Source organism: Trypanosoma equiperdum (assembly GCF_001457755.1).
Source record: "Trypanosoma equiperdum strain OVI genome assembly, contig: ctg_1729, whole genome shotgun sequence".
Classification (NCBI taxonomy): Eukaryota; Euglenozoa; class Kinetoplastea; order Trypanosomatida; family Trypanosomatidae; genus Trypanosoma; species Trypanosoma equiperdum.
The window spans coordinates 357-21,125 of record NW_027123759.1 but is presented as its reverse complement, the minus strand read 5'-3'; the positions used below and the strand labels follow the sequence as shown (position 1 = coordinate 21,125).

At 50.9% G+C, this 20,769-nt stretch overlaps 6 protein-coding genes across 6 annotated transcripts; all 6 read right to left on the bottom strand.

Annotated features, from left to right (window-relative positions):
• Positions 1 to 58: 58 nt before the first annotated feature.
• TEOVI_000698600 (Beta-lactamase superfamily domain/DNA repair metallo-beta-lactamase, putative) lies at positions 59 to 2,221 on the bottom strand (the record flags this gene model as incomplete). The annotated part of the gene is made up of 1 exon (XM_067223000.1): positions 59 to 2,221. The coding sequence occupies one exon, from the start codon at positions 2,219 to 2,221 to the stop codon at positions 59 to 61; it is 2,163 nt and encodes a 720-aa protein (XP_067079101.1).
• A 391-nt stretch (positions 2,222 to 2,612) lies between these two features.
• On the bottom strand, positions 2,613 to 4,424 carry TEOVI_000698500 (uncharacterized protein; the record flags this gene model as incomplete). Its single annotated transcript, XM_067222999.1, has 1 exon — positions 2,613 to 4,424. The coding sequence occupies one exon, from the start codon at positions 4,422 to 4,424 to the stop codon at positions 2,613 to 2,615; it is 1,812 nt and encodes a 603-aa protein (XP_067079100.1).
• Positions 4,425 to 5,039: 615 nt separating this feature from the next.
• TEOVI_000698400 (RNA editing associated helicase 2) lies at positions 5,040 to 11,543 on the bottom strand (the record flags this gene model as incomplete). Its single annotated transcript, XM_067222998.1, has 1 exon — positions 5,040 to 11,543. The coding sequence occupies one exon, from the start codon at positions 11,541 to 11,543 to the stop codon at positions 5,040 to 5,042; it is 6,504 nt and encodes a 2,167-aa protein (XP_067079099.1).
• Positions 11,544 to 12,515: 972 nt separating this feature from the next.
• TEOVI_000698300 (phospholipid-translocating ATPase, putative) lies at positions 12,516 to 15,758 on the bottom strand (the record flags this gene model as incomplete). The annotated part of the gene is made up of 1 exon (XM_067222997.1): positions 12,516 to 15,758. The coding sequence occupies one exon, from the start codon at positions 15,756 to 15,758 to the stop codon at positions 12,516 to 12,518; it is 3,243 nt and encodes a 1,080-aa protein (XP_067079098.1).
• Positions 15,759 to 16,053: 295 nt separating this feature from the next.
• On the bottom strand, positions 16,054 to 16,647 carry TEOVI_000698200 (Pestivirus Npro endopeptidase C53, putative; the record flags this gene model as incomplete). Its single annotated transcript, XM_067222996.1, has 1 exon — positions 16,054 to 16,647. The coding sequence occupies one exon, from the start codon at positions 16,645 to 16,647 to the stop codon at positions 16,054 to 16,056; it is 594 nt and encodes a 197-aa protein (XP_067079097.1).
• A 303-nt stretch (positions 16,648 to 16,950) lies between these two features.
• TEOVI_000698100 (uncharacterized protein) lies at positions 16,951 to 19,863 on the bottom strand (the record flags this gene model as incomplete). The annotated part of the gene is made up of 1 exon (XM_067222995.1): positions 16,951 to 19,863. The coding sequence occupies one exon, from the start codon at positions 19,861 to 19,863 to the stop codon at positions 16,951 to 16,953; it is 2,913 nt and encodes a 970-aa protein (XP_067079096.1).
• Between the last annotated feature and the right edge of the window lie 906 nt (positions 19,864 to 20,769).

The window sequence follows — 20,769 nt, the reverse complement described above, 5'->3', positions numbered from 1 at the left end:
CCCCCCCCTGGATTGTCGGCCCCCTGCTTTTCAGTTCGCACTTCCTTTAACCCAAGAGTTATTCTGAGTCACTACTCAGGTCAATCACTTCTTTGGCGTTTGCCCTGTCCGAACTTTTGTAACCACTTTGACACCACCTTCGGATAGCTGCTTGAGTAGTGGCAGCAACCGATGGCGGTTTCCTGCTATGAGGTCGGCCACGCTTACGGATCTGAGTTACGCTACCAAGCCTACAAACTGTGCTCATGACACGCTCCGGTTGAATATTCATCTCCTTACACACCACTTCGTTGCGTGCATTCTCCACCAAGTTCGGTAAAGAACCACTTTCATTTCTATTGTGCGTATCCTCCGATGCGGTGCTCTCCTCATCCTCCACATCCACACATTCGGGTCCTTTGCGGCTCTCACAGGTGTTTGCAGAACTCAACCCCTTACTTGGCTCCGCGTTCAAGCTCCGCCCAATGGCAAAAGGGTTCCGCTGCTTTTCAGTTTTGATGGACTCTTCTTGTTTAGCATCTCCAGGCTGTGTGCGTGTTTCGGGACTGTCCACTGAAGATGCCCTCGCCAACAGCCGACAGATGGGCTGCATGTTGGAGTAGCGGGTGCGCAGCCGGGGGGCCTTTTCAGCAAATAAGGACTCGTGTTGCGCGAACGCTTCTTTTGACACCGTTGGCACCACGAGGGCGGGATTCACAAATTCCACAAAGTCAATGAGTTCGGAAAAGCAACAGTGCTCACTGTAGGGAATGTTCAGAAGCGACACGCGCTCATTGATTTTCTGTCTGGAAACCTTCGCAGCCCACCCGGTGGGATTCACGAAGAGGACGCCATCAAATTGCTTTAAATCCACCCTTTCGTTTCCCCACAGACTAACTGTTTCATCACCGGTATCGGCTGCTCCACCATCTATTGCGGTGCCTTCTCCATGCCTTCTTCTCACTGGTCTGCCGAACGCTGGAGCCAGAGCACTGTACGTTGTTAAGGACAATGGGACGAGAAACAGGGCTAACGAGTATTTCACCCCACCGGTCATCGAGTCGGGGGCCACATGGTCAGAAGACATTTCACCAGCAGTTTTTGATGTTGAAATCTCCGAGTCGACGGGTAGCTTTACCTCACATGTTGTGAATCGGCCTGTGCATTCCCCGCCACTTTCCCCGTTTCCTCCCATACGATAACCAAGATAGATGTCTTGGGGTTCCTTCATATGGTGTGGCGTAAAGCGCTCGGGAAAATAATCTAGTTGCCTCATGGCCTCGTACCTCTCCGGGGTCACGTATATTGGGGCGTACGCAGGCGCCCCATCGCCAGATTTCTTTGAGGGAAAGTTCTCCTGAACTGAGAGAGCAATAATCTCCTTTCCAATGAAGTAGGATCCCACTATCACAGCTACTGAGACCGTCTGCCCCTCCTCCTTTGTTTGCATGTGCTCTTGGCTCTGGGAGTAACTTAGCCGGCGTTCGCATCCCATGATCATGTCTAATACCTCCTTATTTACTGTTTGAAAAATCGCGGCTCGGTCCGGAAACGTGAACTGCGGTTGGCAGTATGTATTATCAAGGAAGAGCACATCGACGTTTCCCATACTCTTCAGCACAGGGTTGCTCCTGAGGTCCGGTTCCCAGCACCTGTGTTTGATGCTCAAAGCGGGGACAGCGGGTGAGCTGAAGCGAAAATCACCCGTGTGGAGAATCGTGCCGAAGTCTGCCGATCGAAAGAGAAACATAACTGCACCAGGACAGTGATTAGCGGGTATCAATTCCACTGAGAAACAACCTTCGCCACACTCTGCTCGTCCTTCCTCCTTCTTCACCAGATCACCATTGCGGAGGGAGAAAATATACGTCACCGCAAGGTCCAAGCATTCCACACAGGACCTCCGAACGCCCAGCTTCCAGCACAAAACATTCCCTGTGGCGCGGCTAGCGTAAATAGTTCCGTGCGACCACTTCTCAGTAATACCGCTGTAATGATCCGAATGGAAGTGCGAGAGAAAAAACAACCCGCGAAACGACTCTCCAGCGGGCCCTAACCCCGAAGACGCGCCGTCACCGTCCGCTCGGCACGATTTCAAGTATCTGCGTGTGTGAACAAACGCATCAACAAGGATAGCAACCGACGCGTTCCGGTACACCTCTCTGGTGAGCATGTACTTTTTGAGAGTGTCTGGCATATCATCACCAGTGCGAGTCACCTTACCTGCAGCTCCACCTGCCATCTCTTGTGTACGAGGTTGATGACACCTTCTCGGCCCCTCCTATCCTTTGAAACAAATGCAGAGCAGTTACAGCACCGGAATTAACGGGTAGGACCACAGTAAAAATTGAATCTGAAGCAATGAAGGAATTAGAACCAAAAGGGGCAGCTGTGTCAAAGTGCACTCCTTCAACGACGACCGCAAAGAACAGGCACCTCATCTCCCTGGGGAAAGCGGGTGGGAGCTGGGAGAACGGGTGTGTGAAGAGAAGGGATTGTAAACCGGAGGATGAACGCAGCGGCAACAGCCAAGATAGTCGAAGCAACTAAACAAAAAAAAATGTGTACACTATTCACTCCACTTCCCTCCTTCCCGGGTCTGTGATGATGAACCACACCTGCCAGTTGCTTGGTCACGCGTGTTTCCATCTGCCGTACCCCTCGTCAAGAACGCTGTCCTCCGTTAACGCTGGTGGCTCCATGGCTCCAATTAGTCGCATGAGGGCGTCGTAAAGGGGATCCTGCAAATCAATCAGCCTCCCCAAAATTGCACAGGCCACGCCCACCGCAACCCCAAGGGCGATGAAGTCGGGGACAAACATTGCCAACTGCGGTACAAGCCTATACATCACCAAACCTGCAATAACAAAAACGAGGAGGCTTATGACAAGAATAAACGTCCTCACAAACTTCCTGAAGAGGACTCGAGGCGTAACGAGTATGATGTTTTGATTGAGCAAATGCACTCGAACATCAGACGACTGGGAATATTCTAGCAACGCTGCGACAGAAATAAGAAACCCCATGACTGCGCACGCCACGACAACCAGCGTTTTGTAGCACGCTTTTTCGGTACGAGGTCCAGCGGAGACTTCCTCATCCATGGTCACTGTTTCCTCCACCACCTCTCGAAGCATTGTCACGACCTTTTCAACGTATGACCCACTAGTTCTCACACCATGCTCTAGATCCTCTAATGAATGATAACAATGAAAGCCCAACGCTACGAGCACCGCCAGTGTGCCACCAAACCGGGAGTGAGTGACATTGGCGACTAAACTATACAGGATACATATATCCAACCACCAGAGCGAGAACAAAGGAATAAGTCGCAGCGACCCCCACTTTGTCGTGTGGTTCATCTTATACACCACGAATGAAACTGCGGTAGTGATGCAGATAATGTAACTGACTGCGCAAGAGTCAATGATGGCGGGTATCCAAACCGTCAAGAGGAAGAACATTAACCAAATGAGAAGCAACTCCACCACATGGACGCTCACAACCAGCGCCAATACGGAGAGATACACCATAAAAAAGAGGACTATGCACTTGCTAATGCCATTCGTTGTTTCCCTGACGGATGAAGCAGAAGACGTTGACGCAGTCCACCCAGCTCGCTTCGATGGACCGAAGGTATAATTCACCATAGCGTACCATACCACTGAGGTAAGGAGTAAACTCCACGAACTGTATTGACGAAGGCCATCCCCGTACATCATTGTGTATGCCTCACACAATGAACGAAATATCATTATCGTCATGATATACCAACGCAAGGCTGCGTGAGCGCTCCTTCGGGCGTCTCGCCCCGAACGGTAAACAAACGCCAGTATTACCGCTGGTAACATACGCTTTACAAAAGACATTGCGTACGCCTTTAAAATTTGCACCTGAATAAGAAAGTGTGGATTAGCGTACTTCAGACGCGGGTCGAAGCCGGTTTGCTCAAACCCACGAAATCCTGTAAGCACGAAATGCGCAATGGAATCGCTACTGGAAAGTTCGCATGCCGCTTCCTCCTTCAGAATTACCATCCCCTCGCAGGCTAGCATTAAGCACATGATGGCTACAGGCCACCTTCTGCTGTTGCTGTCTACTCCACTCTCCTGCACAAGGTGGTATAAAACATCGCGGCCGGTTTTAACATACGTGAACATGGCGAGTGCTGACAGTGCCACACCGTAAAGTGTCAGAGACAAGCGCTCGTTGAGTGTCATCAACTCCAGCCGCCGCTGGTACTCGACGGACCACACAATTTCTGTTCCGAAGGAACTGTGCATGGTAACAGCCAGCCATGCAATCACCGGATTTTCTCGTATCGAGGCGAGAAAGAAGGCCCCAAAGAGTGCAAAGATTTGAAAGTACCGGGGAAGGTACTCGAGTGAGCGATAAATACTGCCGAGGTGCTGATGACTTCCAGTGGAGATACCGCCGTCTGACATGGTAGTTCTCCCGGACGTTCCAAAGAGTTTCTTTGAGTAGGTGTTCTATGTTGGCGAGCTGGCCGCCTGTCGTGCAAGTATTGAAAGTGGCCCAAACAAAAGAAAGATGATAGGAGGAAAAGAGATGCCACAAACGAAAAGGAACAAGTGTGGTAAAATGTACCAAACACAAAAGAAGGAACACGCGCCTGAATATGGATTAATAAAGAAAGGAGGGAGATGTGAACAACTCCACGCGTTATGTATCTGTGACTTTTGGTACGCAGGTGTTCTTCCAGCAGACAGAACACAGGAGGGGGCAAGTGTGATTAAGAGGAACGAAAAAAAAAGTGTGCCGAAAGCTAAAGGAGAACTGCCACCATTTCTTCTCTGCCTTTACCCCTCCCCCCCAAATCCACACACTCAAGTGCCGCGTAAACAGTCGCCACACTCTGGAGTTCCTTAGGGTTTGAAAAAGATTACTATTGCTTACCTTAAGCGGCGTACTTATCCTCTGCCTCCATTCCCTACCAAAAGTGCGCATGCAGACCCGAAACATGGTGGCATAGGGAACATAGCGCTAAGACCTTCTGGGGAAATGGTTTCATGAGCTCGACCCACTCATCTTTGGCCACATTACGAGTCTCCACCAGCCTCAGCACTTGTGGTGGGGGTGTGTGATGAGTTGACGTGCGTCTTTTCTGCTTCACTTGAGCCCCCCTTGGGTTCTGTGCATGGTTCTATAATGACGCCCTTCTCCTCCCACGGTTTCTCCGCCAAATCGTTCGGTTTGAATGGCGTACACACAAGTTCCTTTATGATGCAACGCAGTTCCTCCAGTTTTGCGTTGTTTTCCTCGTCATTCGGGTTCATGAACTTGCGTCCCAGGCAGACGTTGAGGGCACGTTTGAACTTCCGTATGAGTTCCAGTGTACCGAATGTTGCACGGAACATAATCCACTCATCCACCACCGCCAAATTTAGGTCGTCGCGGTAAGTGACAGGCATGCTGCTGGTGCCCATTAAAAGAATGGTCCATAGTGACACATTGGTGAGATCCCGCACGAGCAGCCGTTCGGATTCCGATGACTTCACCAGCTCATCATACACGAAATAGGGCTGGCCAATATTTTCCTGTGATGTACGATGGACAACAGATGCCGATGATGGGTCCAGTCGGTTGGCAAGTTTGTTCCTCATGAGGCGCTTCCCCCGGTTCATAACGACATTAGGAAATAGTCCAGAAGCAACAACACACTTCACCAAACCAACATTGAGAGAGTCGGCAGAGTACTCAGATTGGTCAACGAAGATATCTGCGCGGTCTTTATTTTTCGCATCTTTATAATTTTGCTTCATATGAATGAACCCACTGCCTGCAACAATTTCAAAGAACTGCTGTTTGTACTTGGAAACAGTAAGGAGCTGAGGGACGCTCAACATTCTCTCCTGCAGGTCATACACCACTTCCGCGGGCGTCTTTGCATAGTGCGACGTTACCCAAAAGTTGAAAGCGTTCACCGACGCAATTACATCAGATTGTGTACCGTACGAGAGGTCTTCCTTGTGTAGTCGGACGGCTTCGCGATGTTCTCGTGTGCTTATAAAGACATCCGTGTCACTTACCCCGGCAATGGTGAGAGCGGAGTCCAAACACCTCAGAATGGCCCCCATAATCACCATCTTCCCCACCTTGGGCGCTACCGGTAACCTGGAAAGTCGTAGCCCAAGCGGCGTCAGCTGACGTGTAGATGTCGTGGCACCGAGTTCATGCAAGCGCTTCATGGCGGCTTCGATATGATCGGAGGACGGTGGTTCAAGTGCCTGCTGCAAGAAGTCGGCTGGGTCACCCAAATCAAGGGCAAGAATCTGTAGACACAGTGAATCGAGGTGAGTGCGGAGCATTTCAGGCGTCTGAAAGTCATGCAGGCTTTGAAAATGCTTCTTCGAGTAGAGGCGAATGCACATACCTGGCCTCGTACGACCCACGCGACCACGGCGCTGGACACAGTTCGCCCGACTAGCATAGACGGTTACCAGCTGTGACATAGATCCCATCTCGTTGCGGCCCACAGACGTAGTTCCCTTACGCATGACATATGATTTCTCCTTTCCCCGACCAACGTCGATAACTGCTGCAACATCGTCTATCGTTACACCACTTTCTGCGATGTTTGTTGAAAGGATAAGTTTGATTTTTCCTTCTGGCGCCGGAAGAAAGCATCGCATTTGCTCTTCTGCACCCACAGAGGAGTGCAAACATATGATATGAAACTTTGCGTTGCGCTCAAGTATCTCCTTTGCCCTGTTAATTTCATCCCACCCAGGTAGAAACACCAAGATAGAAGAGTCCGTTAAATCAAGCGACCTCACAGCGTGATCTATGGCGATCTGGATAGTCATGTAATCAATGTCCGCTGTAGCTTCTAAAAACCCGTACTTCGCGGTGGGAGGCACGACGGTTGGACAAAACCCGTCAGCTGCCCCATTTCTCTCCAAAGCTGCAGCCGCCTCTTTCAACAGAGGTGTCATGACATTCCGCTCAGTAGCAATGGGAACTAGGTCCTCCAGGTACATTTCCTCGACGGCGTGAACGTACCCCTCCACGTTGATGATCGGAGCATTACCGAAGTACTTGCCAAATTGATCCGCCTGCAACGTTGCACTCATGAGAATGACGTGAAGGTCCCTACGACGGTGCAGGAGCTGCCGCAGCAAAATCAGCAGAAAGTCTGAGTTAATGTCGCGTTCGTGTATCTCATCTATGATGAGATAATTAATCCCATTTAGCAGCGGGGCTGAGTGAAGAAGGCGGAGCAGTACGCCAGAAGTACAGAAGTTGATGTTCCGTCCTGGCTTTGCGTCCAGGCGAATGGAATATCCGCAGGTTTCTCCAATGCTTTCCAGTCGTTCAGCGGCGACGCGGCGTGCAATCGAAACCGCGCTTAGTCGACGGGGTTGAGTGATAACAATGGAACAATCACCACCCATTCCCTTCTCTGTCATGTCGTCCAAAATGTATTGAGGAACCTGTGTCGTCTTACCACACCCAGTTGTGCCGCAAATAATAACTATCTGATTGCTACTGATTGCACGCAAAATCTCATCCCGCTTCTCATAAATGCGCAGCCTCTGCCTCTGCGAAGCATACCTTGTTTGGTATTCCTCATTCGTTAGTTTCGCCTGCAGCTTGGCTTCCAGCTCCTGCGACTCCTGCGCTCGCTGCGATGCATCCATGGCAATAAGTGCCATGATACCGATCCCTCTATCGGAGTCCGCATCTGCCCACTGCTCAGGATGTGCGACATCTTCTTCTTCCACCATAGGCAGGCCATCCACCGCTTTGAGGATACGCTCCTTCTGAGAGTCGGTTAGCGACACGTTGGCAATGTGCTCTGGGTCAAGGTGGGGATGGGCACGAATGAGGTCCATTAGTGCTTGGAAGCCTTGAACACCGCGGGAGAGTTTCGAGAAAAGGTCGTCAAATGCCACCGGTTCATTAAAACGTGGTCCTGCGTCTCTGCCAGTTCCTACCCATGTTTTGCCATCTTCATCCGTCACTTCGACGACGGTAAAGTGCTGCACGAACGACCCGCTGCGACGGTTTAAGTGCCGCACAAGTGGTGGTTGTAGTCCGAAGCAGACAGTGAAGAGCTCGATAATACGGACCTTACCTTCATGAGAAAAGTCCTTGGACACCGGGTCCCAGTTCCCAAGGGACTTTTTACTCACCCGTGCAGTGCGGCGTAACACCGGAGCTTCCTCATCGAGCACTGCCGCAGGATCGACAAGATTAACTTTATCAACCACCTCTGCTTTAATCTGTTTCTCAAATTCAGCGAAATCTGGTTCTACACGGCGCAGCAGCGCGAGGGCGTGCATTGCCGCCTGGCGTTGCGAGGTCTCTTTATTCCACGCTACGCCGCTAGCCCTTAAGTATTCGTGTCCCGGGACCTCGATTGTGGTGAGACAAACTCTGCACGAAATGGGACCCACGGTGCGCGACTTCCAAAACGTCGGATAGTTCACGTTTGCAACATTGCAGTAACGCTGCAACACTGTTTTTGCATCGGGATCGATCGGCATCGATTCAACTTCTGCAAGTGCAGCGTCGTAAGTTTCATCCCCAGTTCGGGGGGTCTTTCCCATCTCGTAGAAAATATTGTGCTCCCGCATCACATTAATCTCAATGTATCGTTGACATTCTTGAGCATACTGCTCCCAGTCCTGCCGCACATTCGTCGGAGGCGTCGGGTACTGCGGCTTCTCTTGCGTTGTTCCAAGTGTGAGGGGGAGCGGTGTGGGTGTGTGAGGCGGTTTCGTGGCATTTTCAGAAACGAGAGGCGCCCATCGTCCGAGTCGCTTCACGCACTCGACATGCCTCCTTTGCAACATGGGGAGGTTATCGAAGAGACACAGCCCGACTGCATCTAATATCTGCTCTGCGTGCATCCAGCATAGTATCTCAGCGTCGCGTTTGGTAAGTGCTGAACCGTGGGCAACCCTCTTTCCGTACGCCTCAGGAAGCGGGAGCGTCAGCTCTGCAATGTGCAGCACGTTACCAAGTCCCCGTAATTCCATGCGATATTCCGGCTCAAGCTTCGCTATCCCATTCCGCCTCAAGTAATAGTGCACTCGCGCTCGGGAGACGAGGTCCAGGTCTTTCTCAGGTACAAACGTGTACTCCCGTCTTTCTTTGGGGGCAATTAGCGGCTCTTCGTCCTCACGCAGCGCGGACGTCGTTTCCTGGGAGTTCGCTGGCCCGCCCCCCTTTTGTACACTTATTGCTGCTCGTCTGCGTTTGGACTTGTTTTCCCAATGAATGGACCCCACTACCTCCCGGCGAAGAGGCGGAGGTGACGCGGTGGCAGCCGCAACGCTTTCAGAGTACTCAACGGGTGCATTTCGGCCACATTTGGCGCACAACCTGACATGTAGACGTTGCAGGGCGCTGTCTGTGTAAATGGGGATCCCTAAGGTGTCCAATATTAATTCCGCATGCATGGCCGCGAGGTTTTCCGCATCTTTCGGGTCAACTGCTTCACCTAACGCGATGCGGTCGCCGAAGCGACGTGGTACGGGCAAATTCACGGCACACCGACAGATTGCCTGTCCCCCATTGTCCTCGGCCTCAATACGCTGAACAAAAAAAACCTCCTCTATTCGCCGCCCCACGGAGGCCAAATAGTTTTTGATGCGACTCTTAGAACCAAGGTCTACCTGACGAGGAGAGTACAGTGCTTGCTCGAACTGCGTGCGCGTTTCTGGATCCGTGGGTGATACCATGATGTAGCCGTCCGGGCTATCCGGCTCCAGATTCCACAACTCCTTTGAAACTGTCTCCCGCATCTTGAGGTAACTTGTCGCTTCGTCTGAATCTGAATTAGCCGCATCTTTTTCTTCGGTCGGCTGCGCATCGGCCACTCGGGCCCTCTTAGCCACCCTCCGTTTGGTGTTTTGCGGGGCGGTAGGATCCGATGTACCGACATCCGGTGCGGCAGCAACGCTCCTCGCATTCGTTGAGGAAGATGGAGTTTGAGTAGAGGAATTTCCTGTAGCGACCCGCCGCCTCCCTGAGGGGCTTAACACATTGGGGTCTCGTGTGTCTGCTGGTACACTCTCACCGCGGGCCCTGCGCGCGGCAATCCACTCGGCGCGCGCCGTACTTCCATCCATGAGGTGAAACCCAAGTATATTTAAGACGTCTATGGCATGCATGGCCGCTAAAACACGTGCATCCGTTGCATTCATGGCTATGCCGACGCCACCCCGTATGCCATACAAATCGGGTAAGGGTAGCACCACAGTGGCCTTGTAATACCCGTTTACCTCCTCAACCAAAAAGGGATCGGTCCTCGGAACATTTTCTCTCTGCAGAAACTGTTTCAGCTGTTCCACCGCCGACGAGTCGAGGGTCGGTGTCTCTATAAATTCGCACGTTTGGTCCGTCAGTGCGCGGTGCCGTCGAATGATATCCTCTTCGTAACTTATGCATGAAATGCGGTCTTCGCGCCGTACTGCCAGCTGTTTAAGTGGTAGGGGGCAGACAACATGTGAGGGGTTCTTCTGATCTTCTCCTGGCAATGGGGCGGGCCGCCCGTAGCTCCAGGCTGCCAGCGCATGCTGCTTCTGTTTTGTGGAGTCGGAAGGATAGAGACATATGGAGTGGGCATCGAGGACAAGCTCCGCGTGCATGCAGGCGAGTGTCACGGCAGCTTCGCGATTTAGCGCCTTTCCTTGCGCTTTGATTTCACTAAATGTTGATAACTCAGGTGGTAAGGAGATGGTGGCTACATACCAGGACTGACCACCACCTTCCCCTGGTTCCTCCACCGACGTGCAGAGCTGAGCAAAGGAAAGCTTGTGCTCATCCAAAAATGATTTAATGCGGTGAACTGCTGTTGTGTCAAACAAACACGGCGACAGTAATGTGTGACTGGGAGAGATGTAATGGTTCGGCCGCATGTCAATTAAAAGCCATTTACCACCCTCGGTCTCGTCACGATCAACAATACGGCGGAGTGGAAGGGGTACGCGGACAGGCGATTGGGTCCTCTCAAGTTCGTCTGGCAAGGGGGCCCACCGGCCTGCCTTCCGAGCAGCCTCCGCATGTTTCCGTTGCATTGACGGCAGCGTGTAAATGTGATAGCCGAACTCGTCAATTATGTGCTCAGCATGCATTGCTGCAAGGAGTTCAGCGTCTTTACTATTGCACGCAACGCCATGAGCCCACAGTTCCCCTGTGTGGCTCCGAAAAGGTAGTCGAACACGGCTATGGTAGAGTGGCGTACCATTGTCGTTAACAATCTCTCGGCCCTCAAAAACTTCACTGCTACTGGTAACTGCTCCTTGGGAGAAACGTTTGATGAAACTGACTACCCGAGCACGGGAAAATGTGTCCACGTGCTTTGTGTCTTTAAAGCATTCCGGAAACTCACTGCTACCGTCAAAGGAGAAATCTTCCTTCCTAGTCTCCCCAAACGCCCTGTCTGACTCGTCAGTGGCTTCCACAAGGGAAACCTCGCCGGGGGTAATTTCCTGCGTTTGAAACAGTCGCACCGGAAGCACCACGGGGCTCAGTGTGACAGACCGGAAAGGCCCTAGGTAGCGACACGCAACAGTTAGTCGTATGGCCCGCATAATATCCCCCTTCTGCATACATTATTCGAAGATGTCGGTAAAAGCACGCGGAAAAAAATGCTACATGAAATCAAAACTGATCAGAATGTTCAACAAGACATGGATCAGCTACCAACACAGCCGCACATCACGTCGGCAGCAATAACAAACTAACACACGTTAGGACACACAATGTTAGAAGCACACGCAGAAGCAAAAAAGTAAAGGAATAATAAAGAAAACAGGGAGCCAGGCATCCCCAAGATGACAATACGATCCATGGCGATCACGGGCACGGGGGCGAATTTCCACTCCACCCCCGCCCCACACGATACCTCCATTTACGACCGCTGCGGAGGGGCCCAAGTGTACCGCGTGTCCACGGCTGCAGTCACACTTTGGTCCAGTAAAACCATTTAAGGTTTACCCCTTCCCAACAATATAACAAGTATTCACTAACTTCACCCCCTCCCTTCCTTTTTTTTTCGGGGAAAGGAACGAGAGAGAGAGAGAGAGAGCTGCCTAATTAGTACCGCGAGTCGTTCCCCCCTCCCGAAGCACCCTTCTCTTGCGATACCGTGTTTTACCTCGTCTTTTATTTTTCCCTTATTCCAATATTGGGGTCCCATTTATCAAGCACACCTTATGCACGCGCAGTGATATGCGCGCTAGGGGAAAAAAATATCATCATCCCCATTGGACGGACGTGCGCTAATTTCACCCGGCCACGGCTCCGGAAGAGTTCCATGCGTGAGTCTTCGGCAGCACCTCAGTAATCAACTAGTTCGAAAAGGCGACAACAGTTGTCGCCATCTTTCCTTCTTTCCACATGTATTTATGTGCGTGCACGCGTTTGAGTCCTGCACAGCGCCGTGGGGATGTGACCGCCCGGTTTTTCACTTGGTGAGACACGATACCAAATGATTCAAAAAAGAAAAACCAGCGCGGGGTCTGGGCAGTGATCACAATTAGCATGCACGTTCAGACCACAACTCACTTCATCCGCGCGTTGGACAAAATGTAAGTGTCCAATAGGCGTATAAGGTAGATTGGAATCACAATCGCAAGAGAAATCACAAACACTTGCCACGCACAGCTCCACGAAAATAAATAATCTTGATCAATCATATCTGGAAGAAGCAAAACTGCCAATAGAAAAGTGACAATCGAGAAGCATTCGGCTGCCACAAAGTAGTAAAGGTGCTTTCGGCGCTGTGTCCACAGGATTCTGAGATGCAGAGTGCCCGCTACAATGACGAGTTCGGTCAGAAGCAGTGTTGTGTACGCCACAGTTGTGATCTGAAACATTTCCTTACCAAATAGAGCAAGAGCAAGATATATCATCGTGCCGCCCTGGAACACAGAGATCCACAACCACTGCAGGTACGAGCGCGTATTCATTGACCGGGACTTCAATAGTTCTTTGTACAATTGTGGAAATTCACGAACATCACCTTCCTTCACATCCTCATCGAGGACCAAGGCAAACACAGGAGCCATCGTAAAAATGGTGGAATATCCCATAAGAAGATACCCATTGAAGACGGACATGGAGGTGCCAGCGAAAAGTAGCGAATAAAAGGCCTGCACAACTGAATAGGCCATACCTCTGTGTATCACGAACTGGCTCATATTGCACGTGCGTCGGTAAGAGCTTCGACCATGCCACATAATGAGTCGCACGCAGTGTGAAAACTTTGCAATGGAGAAGTCCGCCGCCATACTGGCCTGCTTTCCTTCAACGCCTTCAACACCAATGCCCACATCCGCAGCAAGTATCATCCCTACGTCGTTTCCACCATCACCAATGGCCGCTGTGCGTATGTTCCTCGATGTAAACTTTTTCATAGTCCGTACAACCTCTGCTTTTTGCGTAGGAGAGCAGCGGGATACGATGACAGAGTAGGCTAATCGTGCCACCCGCACAAAGGTTTTTGATGTGGCTTTGGTGAGACACATGGAGAGGCGACCGCCATCCAACACAAGCGTCCAAGGTACGTCGAGAGGTGCATCGTTCATCGAATTATAGTATTGAAGATAGAGGGAATCCAAATATCTCTGAGTTTCCTCCTCAGTGCGGCATGACATCACCTCGATCTTGCCGTGCCGTGGAATCAGACGAGTGGCTCGGCCAATTGTAATCGCCGTTTCCACCTTGTCTCCCGTCAGAACCCACACTTTGATGCCACCCATTCCCAGTGTCTCGAGCGATGTAGTAACATCGTCCTGTAGTTCATCTTCCACGCCTGTCACACCAATCAGTTTCATATCGCGTTCAATAAGAGCCATGGCCGCGTCCAGTAAACTGTCCCGTGCCTCGCTCAAGTCCGCATTTGCCTCATCGTACCGCGCGAGGAAAGTGTCCACTTGTTCCTTTGTCAGCTGCCGTTGGGCAAAGACGAGCGTTCGAAGGCCAACCTGTGCAAACTCTTGGCAACTCTCCTCTAGCCAACTGGAAGATCTAACCACAGAGGTCATCTTAAAGTCCGCGCCCTTCATGAAATATTTGTACACACCGTCAGAATTTGCTCCGCATGAAACGCTCTCGCTGTCAACCTTTTCACGCAGAATGATTCCCATGCACTTGCGCTCAGAGGTAAATGGGAACGTTTTGATTATGTCATAATGTACCAACCTCCCACCCGGTGTGGTAAACTGCATGCAGGTGACGTCCCGGTGGGTGAGGGTGACGCCCAGCGACCTGCAGAAGTTGACAAAGGCGACTTCATCCGGCGAAGATGCCTGATACTGAAGGCAACCATCTTCCACCACCGGCGTTACGTTGTGGCACAGGACAAGAGAGACAATGGCCTCACCAACCGAGGTCACGTCCCGTGTGAAGTTTCGCTGCGTCGAGTGACTGTTTATTTTACCGCTGTCCACTGTATTGGTCCCTCTGGGAACATAATTCTCCCCAAAGTACGCGGCTATGCTGCTCTGGAAGCGATCTACTTCGTGGTAATTCAGCACCGTATCACTGCCCACCTGGATAAAGCGAAAGTTCATGATGTTCTTCGTCAGTGTCCCAGTCTTATCAGCGAAAAGATACTGCAGCCTCCCAAGTTCCTCCGGTATGTTTGTGTTACGCGCAACTGTGCCGGGTATTTTGTCATCTTTCCCAATAACATACGCATACCAAATACGTCCCACATCCACGTTCACCCGCATAGAAATGGGTATTATGCTCGACAGAAGAATGAGGAACCGGAAGAACATAGTCAGCCAACTTCCCTCGAAGTGCTGTTGCACCACAAGCAGAAACGATATCAGTACCAACACAGAAAGACACAACACACCGAGGTAATTTAGTTCATGCTCAATGAGTCCAACCTTTGTGGAGTGCTTGGAACGGTTCATTGCGCTGCGTGTATCGACCCCTGTATGCAGCACAGCGACGGCAAGTGTGCCTGAGGCCACCACGCAGTGGGCCCAAAGTGTATTTTGCAATGAGATAGCCTCTGACTCTTTCCCGGGGATGTCAAACGCGCCAACAAACTTGTAGATATCCTTGTGCAGGGGTTCGCATCGTATGTTCGCCCGCAACTGGCTGAGAGAAACATTATTGAGTGTCTGAGTCCCCTTCAGCGCGTAACGTAACTTCCAGTCGGTCTCACCATCCATCTGGTCGGTTCGAATGAAACACGTCCCGCATGCCTCGGATGTTCGAAGCAACACACAATCAGCGGGGATGCGCTGTCCATGGTGCAGAATAAGTATATCTCCCACCTGGATCTCGGCCGCAGTTATGACGCTAACTTCACCATTGAGCAGCAGCTTTTCCACTTTCTCCTCGTTGATTGTTTTGTCTCTTTGATAACGCTGGATGTCGTCCACTGCATCCTTAATGAGCGAGAGAATCACCACCAATGCGAGTGGAGAGATGTACGTGAAAAGGAAACCAACCTTCAACGCATCCACAAACTGTGTAAGGGTTAGGAACAAATAGAAGCTGTTGAAGAACGGCCTAAACTGGTGGAACAGAGAGAGTGGCAAGAAGGTGATAATGGAGTACCGGCGGTTATTGACCGCATTCCGAGGATAGCCTGCCGCAGTCCAAACATGCGGCGCACACCCCAGGGGAATTGTTCGTGGTTCGCCCTCGCATGCTGTCTCCATGTTGAGCCATCGCTTGATGACCATCCGCTGGCTGCGCTTTTTGATTGGTGGAACCGGGCATGGTGTTACCTCTTCCATTGTACTCATGGAACAACAGCTATCGTTCTCTACTTCTGGCATTGGTATGTCTTCACCATTGTATTTAGGAAGATGCGCACCAACAGGGTATGATACCCGACCATATTGTGAAAGAAAAACAAACAAAGTGTGTGGGAAAAGTGCCGAGTAGTAGAGATATCAAAGCTTTCGGTATGCACCCACAAAAGAAAGTACGCATACGTAAGTGACGGTGAGAATTTTTCAAGGTCAAAAACGATCCAATTCTCCAACGACGGGGGGGGGGGAAATGACAAAAGCACGAAAGACGTCAGCTGCTTCAGGAGTGCGTGAAAAGCGACCCATATCAACTCCTCAATTACTTGTGAAGTCCTTCGGGTTCCTCTTCCTCCTCAACCACATCACCTCCCGTTGGGGCGGAGAGCTTAGTGAACTCGCTAAACTTCACCTTACTATAGTTTGGTGAGATAAGCGCTATGTATCCCTCAGCTGTGGGCGCATCCAGGAGCAAGTTGGGGTGCTGTTGAAGTGCCGAATTCAACTCCAGGACAAAACCATCAACACATGCAGGGATGTGGTAGACGGTGCCGTCCGACATCGTGATGATGCATATTTTCGTGTCGACTTGACACACCGCAGCTTGTTTTTTCCGCTTACCGACAACATGAATGCTTCCTGACGACAGTTGTGAGTTTCCCCGACCCGAGCCAAACACAACGGAGGCTACATTCGTTTCCACAGCCCCGGCGCTACTCTTGGCAGCCCTAACCACTCTATGGGTTTCATCAAGACACAATACGCATATGCCGTTGCTGTGAACCAACAGCCGGCAGTTGTTGCCCTCAACGCCTTTGCAGTTCTTCACAACGTACTGATGGTAGTATCGCTCGGTGAAGTAATCAAAGGTCGACGGCTTGGGGGCTGCTGCACAAGCCACTCCGACGGGGTTCATCAACTTGATCCAAGCAACAAACGCCAAACGAACAACATAAAATGAGAAAAACGTGGGAAAGAAGGATGGAAGAACAAAACGGGTGATGCCGTGGTAAAAACCAACGGCTTCTACAAACTACGGGCTATGTATATGCAAACATGCGGCGCAAAAAAAAAAAATTGTTCCGTCGTGTGGAGAAGGGAGCCCCGTATTGATGAACTGTGACCTTAACCCCAGTAGACGTAAAAGGGGTTGAATCGATATCAAACTGAAGGTGACCGGTGAGTTGCTGAGCCTAGAAACTAACTCCACTGAAGCTCATCACCTCTGTAAGTGTCTCTTGAACGCCTCTCGCTTCTTCGCCACCGCGTTGCTGTAGGCATCCCGGTACGTTTTGTTCCGCTCATCCGTTATGTCCACCTCCACTACCTTGTAGCGGAAATTGAAGGGCACTCGACCTCCCGCCAAATTACTTAGTCGCCTTGCAAGACGATAGCGTTGTTTGTTAGACGCTCCGCGGTTCCTCAGTTGCTCCAACTCAAGTGGTGCCAGTCTGCGGTGCTTTTTGTGTGCTTCTCCAGGCTCTTTTCTTGATGCGGCAGCGGCCGCGGCGGCCGCTGCCTCTCGTTCCAACGCGGCGTCAGGGTTTACGGCATCAAATTGCTCAAACAGGGATCCAAGCGTAGACGCTTCAGCCATGCGAACACCAATGGGAACAACGGAGTGCTCCGACTCGTACATGTCCATTAGTTTCATTTGATCTTGTGCTGATTTCTCCTCATTTTCTGTGAGGTTAACTGGTAGTAGAGCACTGACTGAACCCTCTGAATTCTTCCCACTATCCTCGTCATCACCAAGCATATCAAGCCATGAAACCCCACCTTCCCGTACCTCCTCTCCACACAGTGTATGTAGATGAGCAGAATCAGCCGCTTTTACAGATCCCTCTCCCGCACCTGTCACCCGCCGAGGCGCGGCAGGGAAGTTCAACTTGGGCTCAAAGTCCAAACCTACGCATAAATTCGGATTGTCATCGACAAGTCCCCCCTCTCCGATCACAGCGCCCTCCGGTGGTTCCGATGACAAGACGTTTACTTGACCTGCGAACAAAGAAGCAACTTCGTCGTGACGCAAACGTTGTACGAGATGCGCATCGTCCGTGCACAGCACAACGTTGGTTTCTTTTGGGGCAATCGCGCGTACCATTGCCAATACCAGGAGCAGGTGATCATTATCAGATCCTGCGCTATCAACTGCACCTGTGACAATTTGGGACAGCAGACATTCACTGAAGTGCAGTACTCTCCGCTTCACATTTCCCTTGTCATTAAGTAGAAGGGCGTAGAGGCTGCGCAGTCGCTGTGATGCAATAAACTGATCTTCTTTTCCTACCTCCTGCAGCGCCTCATCGTATGACACTACCTCTCCGTCTGGCGCATCGAGCACCGAGGATATTTGGCGCAGACAGCAGTAAGGTACTAATACAAGCGAATGTCCTCCATTTTCCTCTTCATTCAACGAGCCTAAGCCAAGAAAAGCTTCACTGGACTCCACAAAAGAGGAATCCAGCAGATAAATTGTGTGGTATCCGAGCAACTTACGTGCCAGCGAGGTGATATCCGTTGCGACCGCGTCACTGGGCGGTAACGCATAGCCATCGAAGTGCTGACAGGAACCCACTAAGCTAATGTCAAGCTTCGGCATATGTTGCGTGATCTCATTCAGTGCTCTCTCAACCTCCGCCTCACCGGTGCAATTGCGGTAATGCCTCGCAACAGCAATACGGAAGACTTCATCGAAAACCACCACATCTTCAGAGGGATAACTAACGGCACCCTTCGCCCCAACCAGCAACTCTTGTACCCTCACAGGCCCCAAACCCTCCATGAGAATCCGGTAGAGCTCTACCCCGTTCAGTGCGTTGCGGTAGTGAAAAAATTCCGCATAGTTGAACTTCCAGTACAGCTCAACCTCCCTCGTTACGTCGTAATCCTCGTCAATTTTACACCTCTCCTCGATACTCTTCAGTCCCTCCTTCAACAAATTTAACTGTTCCTCGGATGACCCCTCGCTGCGCACAATCATCACCGCCCGCGTTAGGTCTAGAACGCGCAACTTTGCGTTTTCCATGCGCCGCAACGTGCGAAGCGCTAGTGAGGGTTGAGTGGCCGATAAGGCGACTATTAGATAATGATACAACTCAGCTGTAACACCACCCTCCTCCACAAGCACTCTACGAAAGGCCACCGCCGCCGGGTCTGCATAGTGACGCCAAATGTCTCGCTCACCCGAGCGATGCTTTGTTGCGCTCGTCTGTTCCTTCTCTGCTGTGATCCGCTGCCTATACTCATTTACTAGCGCCACAACTCCCTTCACATCGCCGGTCCACGCCGTCCGCTCAAGATCAGCGACGAAACTTGGGTGCAGAAGCGAGTCGCGAAGGCGTGGCTGAACGAGTGTGGGAGCCTCCCACGGAACTGCTGCTTCCATGTGCGGAAATATGGTGTGGCGACTGACGGTTGGCCACGAGGTTGCACCGGGCACAACCTGTGGCGTGTTGGGGAGGTTGTCGATGAACTGGAGGAGTTCCGGTTTGGCAGTGGGCTCAATCCGTAACTTCAGCGCCTTGAATGCTGCAAAAAGTCCTTCCAACTCCTGTTGCTCCTCGCTGGTGGTTGGTTGAAAGTGTGCCATGGCAGTTTGACCCGTCACATCGTTCTTCACTGGCGAGCAGTAGCGACCCAAATATGCCTCCCAAACCCCCTCCGTCATATCCTCCGTGATTTCGTCACTTGGTGACGCGGCTGCGATGTGCAACAGCCATGTGTAGTGTGATAGTGGGAACGATTGACCAGCTTCAACGAGGTACTGCTGCCAGCGGAACGCCGCCGTTACATCTCTGCCCAAGGCGCAAAGTCGAAAGAACTCCTGATAACTTTCCTTCCCTACCTTGTGGCTGTGTACCATGAACTGAAAGACATGTTGAGCGTACATGTATGCCTTCCTCTTGGGCACTGGCCGCCGCTCCAGTTGCACAACCGCCGTGCACCATGACAGCAACCTGGCGCAGTGGTAGTCACTCAAGAGGTGACGGTGCTGATGAAGCTTAAAGGCCATGTACCACGGTCGCGGCTCGCGGTACAACTGTCGTCGTAATGTCTCAAGGTTTTGACTGGCACTCCATGCGCGGAATATGTCCCTGTGGTGCGCCCGAACCTTCACACCGCCCCACATAAGTGTATATGTACTTATATACACCGAGCCGCCTGCAACAACCAAAACCAGATAGAGGAAAGTGAAAAAAAAAGGCAGTAGGGAAAATAACCATCCCAATTCAGAAACGTAATAAAACACACGTATTACAGGTACGTGAAGAAGAATAGAGTGGGAATGTTGATCCTCTCCCTCGTTCAGCTAAGCGAGTTTCCCTATTACAAGGGGAAAGAGTTCATTATGTAAATATAGATCGACAGATATATAGTACATTCCTTCTCCTTTCTTCCATCTCTCTCTCCCTCACTTTTTTTTTTTTCGCCTTCCCTACCTTTTTCTTACCCGTTTGACATACAAACTCGTCTATACAATTAATGTTAATGTCGCTATAAGGAATAAACTCTCATGTCTTACGTCTGGTAACTTTCGCCGACTGCTTGCTTTCCTTCGCACCAGCAAACGCAACCATTCATCAAAGGAGAGAAAAAAAAAAAACACAAAAGAAAAAAAGAAAAAAAGGCATCTCTACTGTTGCCAACATCATCAGCAGCAGCAGCAGCTTCCCGTAAGGACAAAACGCGGCAGCAGCGACAGTCATCGAAGTACCCACAAAAAAAAAAAAAAGAGAGCACCAACCATAAAAACACAAGAAAACGAAACAAGGAATTGCCTATGCGCTTATTGGGCCCCCCTTTCTTCACTTTCCCACAACGCACCGCAGACGGACGAACGAATGGGGAAGAGAATCACCAGTTCGCACAGCAACCACAACACGGTAATAAAAGTTTAACAAACTAACGAACAAGCGCTAGTGCGCACATTTTGTTGGTTTGACATTTTCAACGCAATCGTTCTTTATCCACTTTTCTTTTTGAAGGAAAAAATTATGGGGGAAAACCGCAGCGAAAGAAGTTGCTGACTAAATTC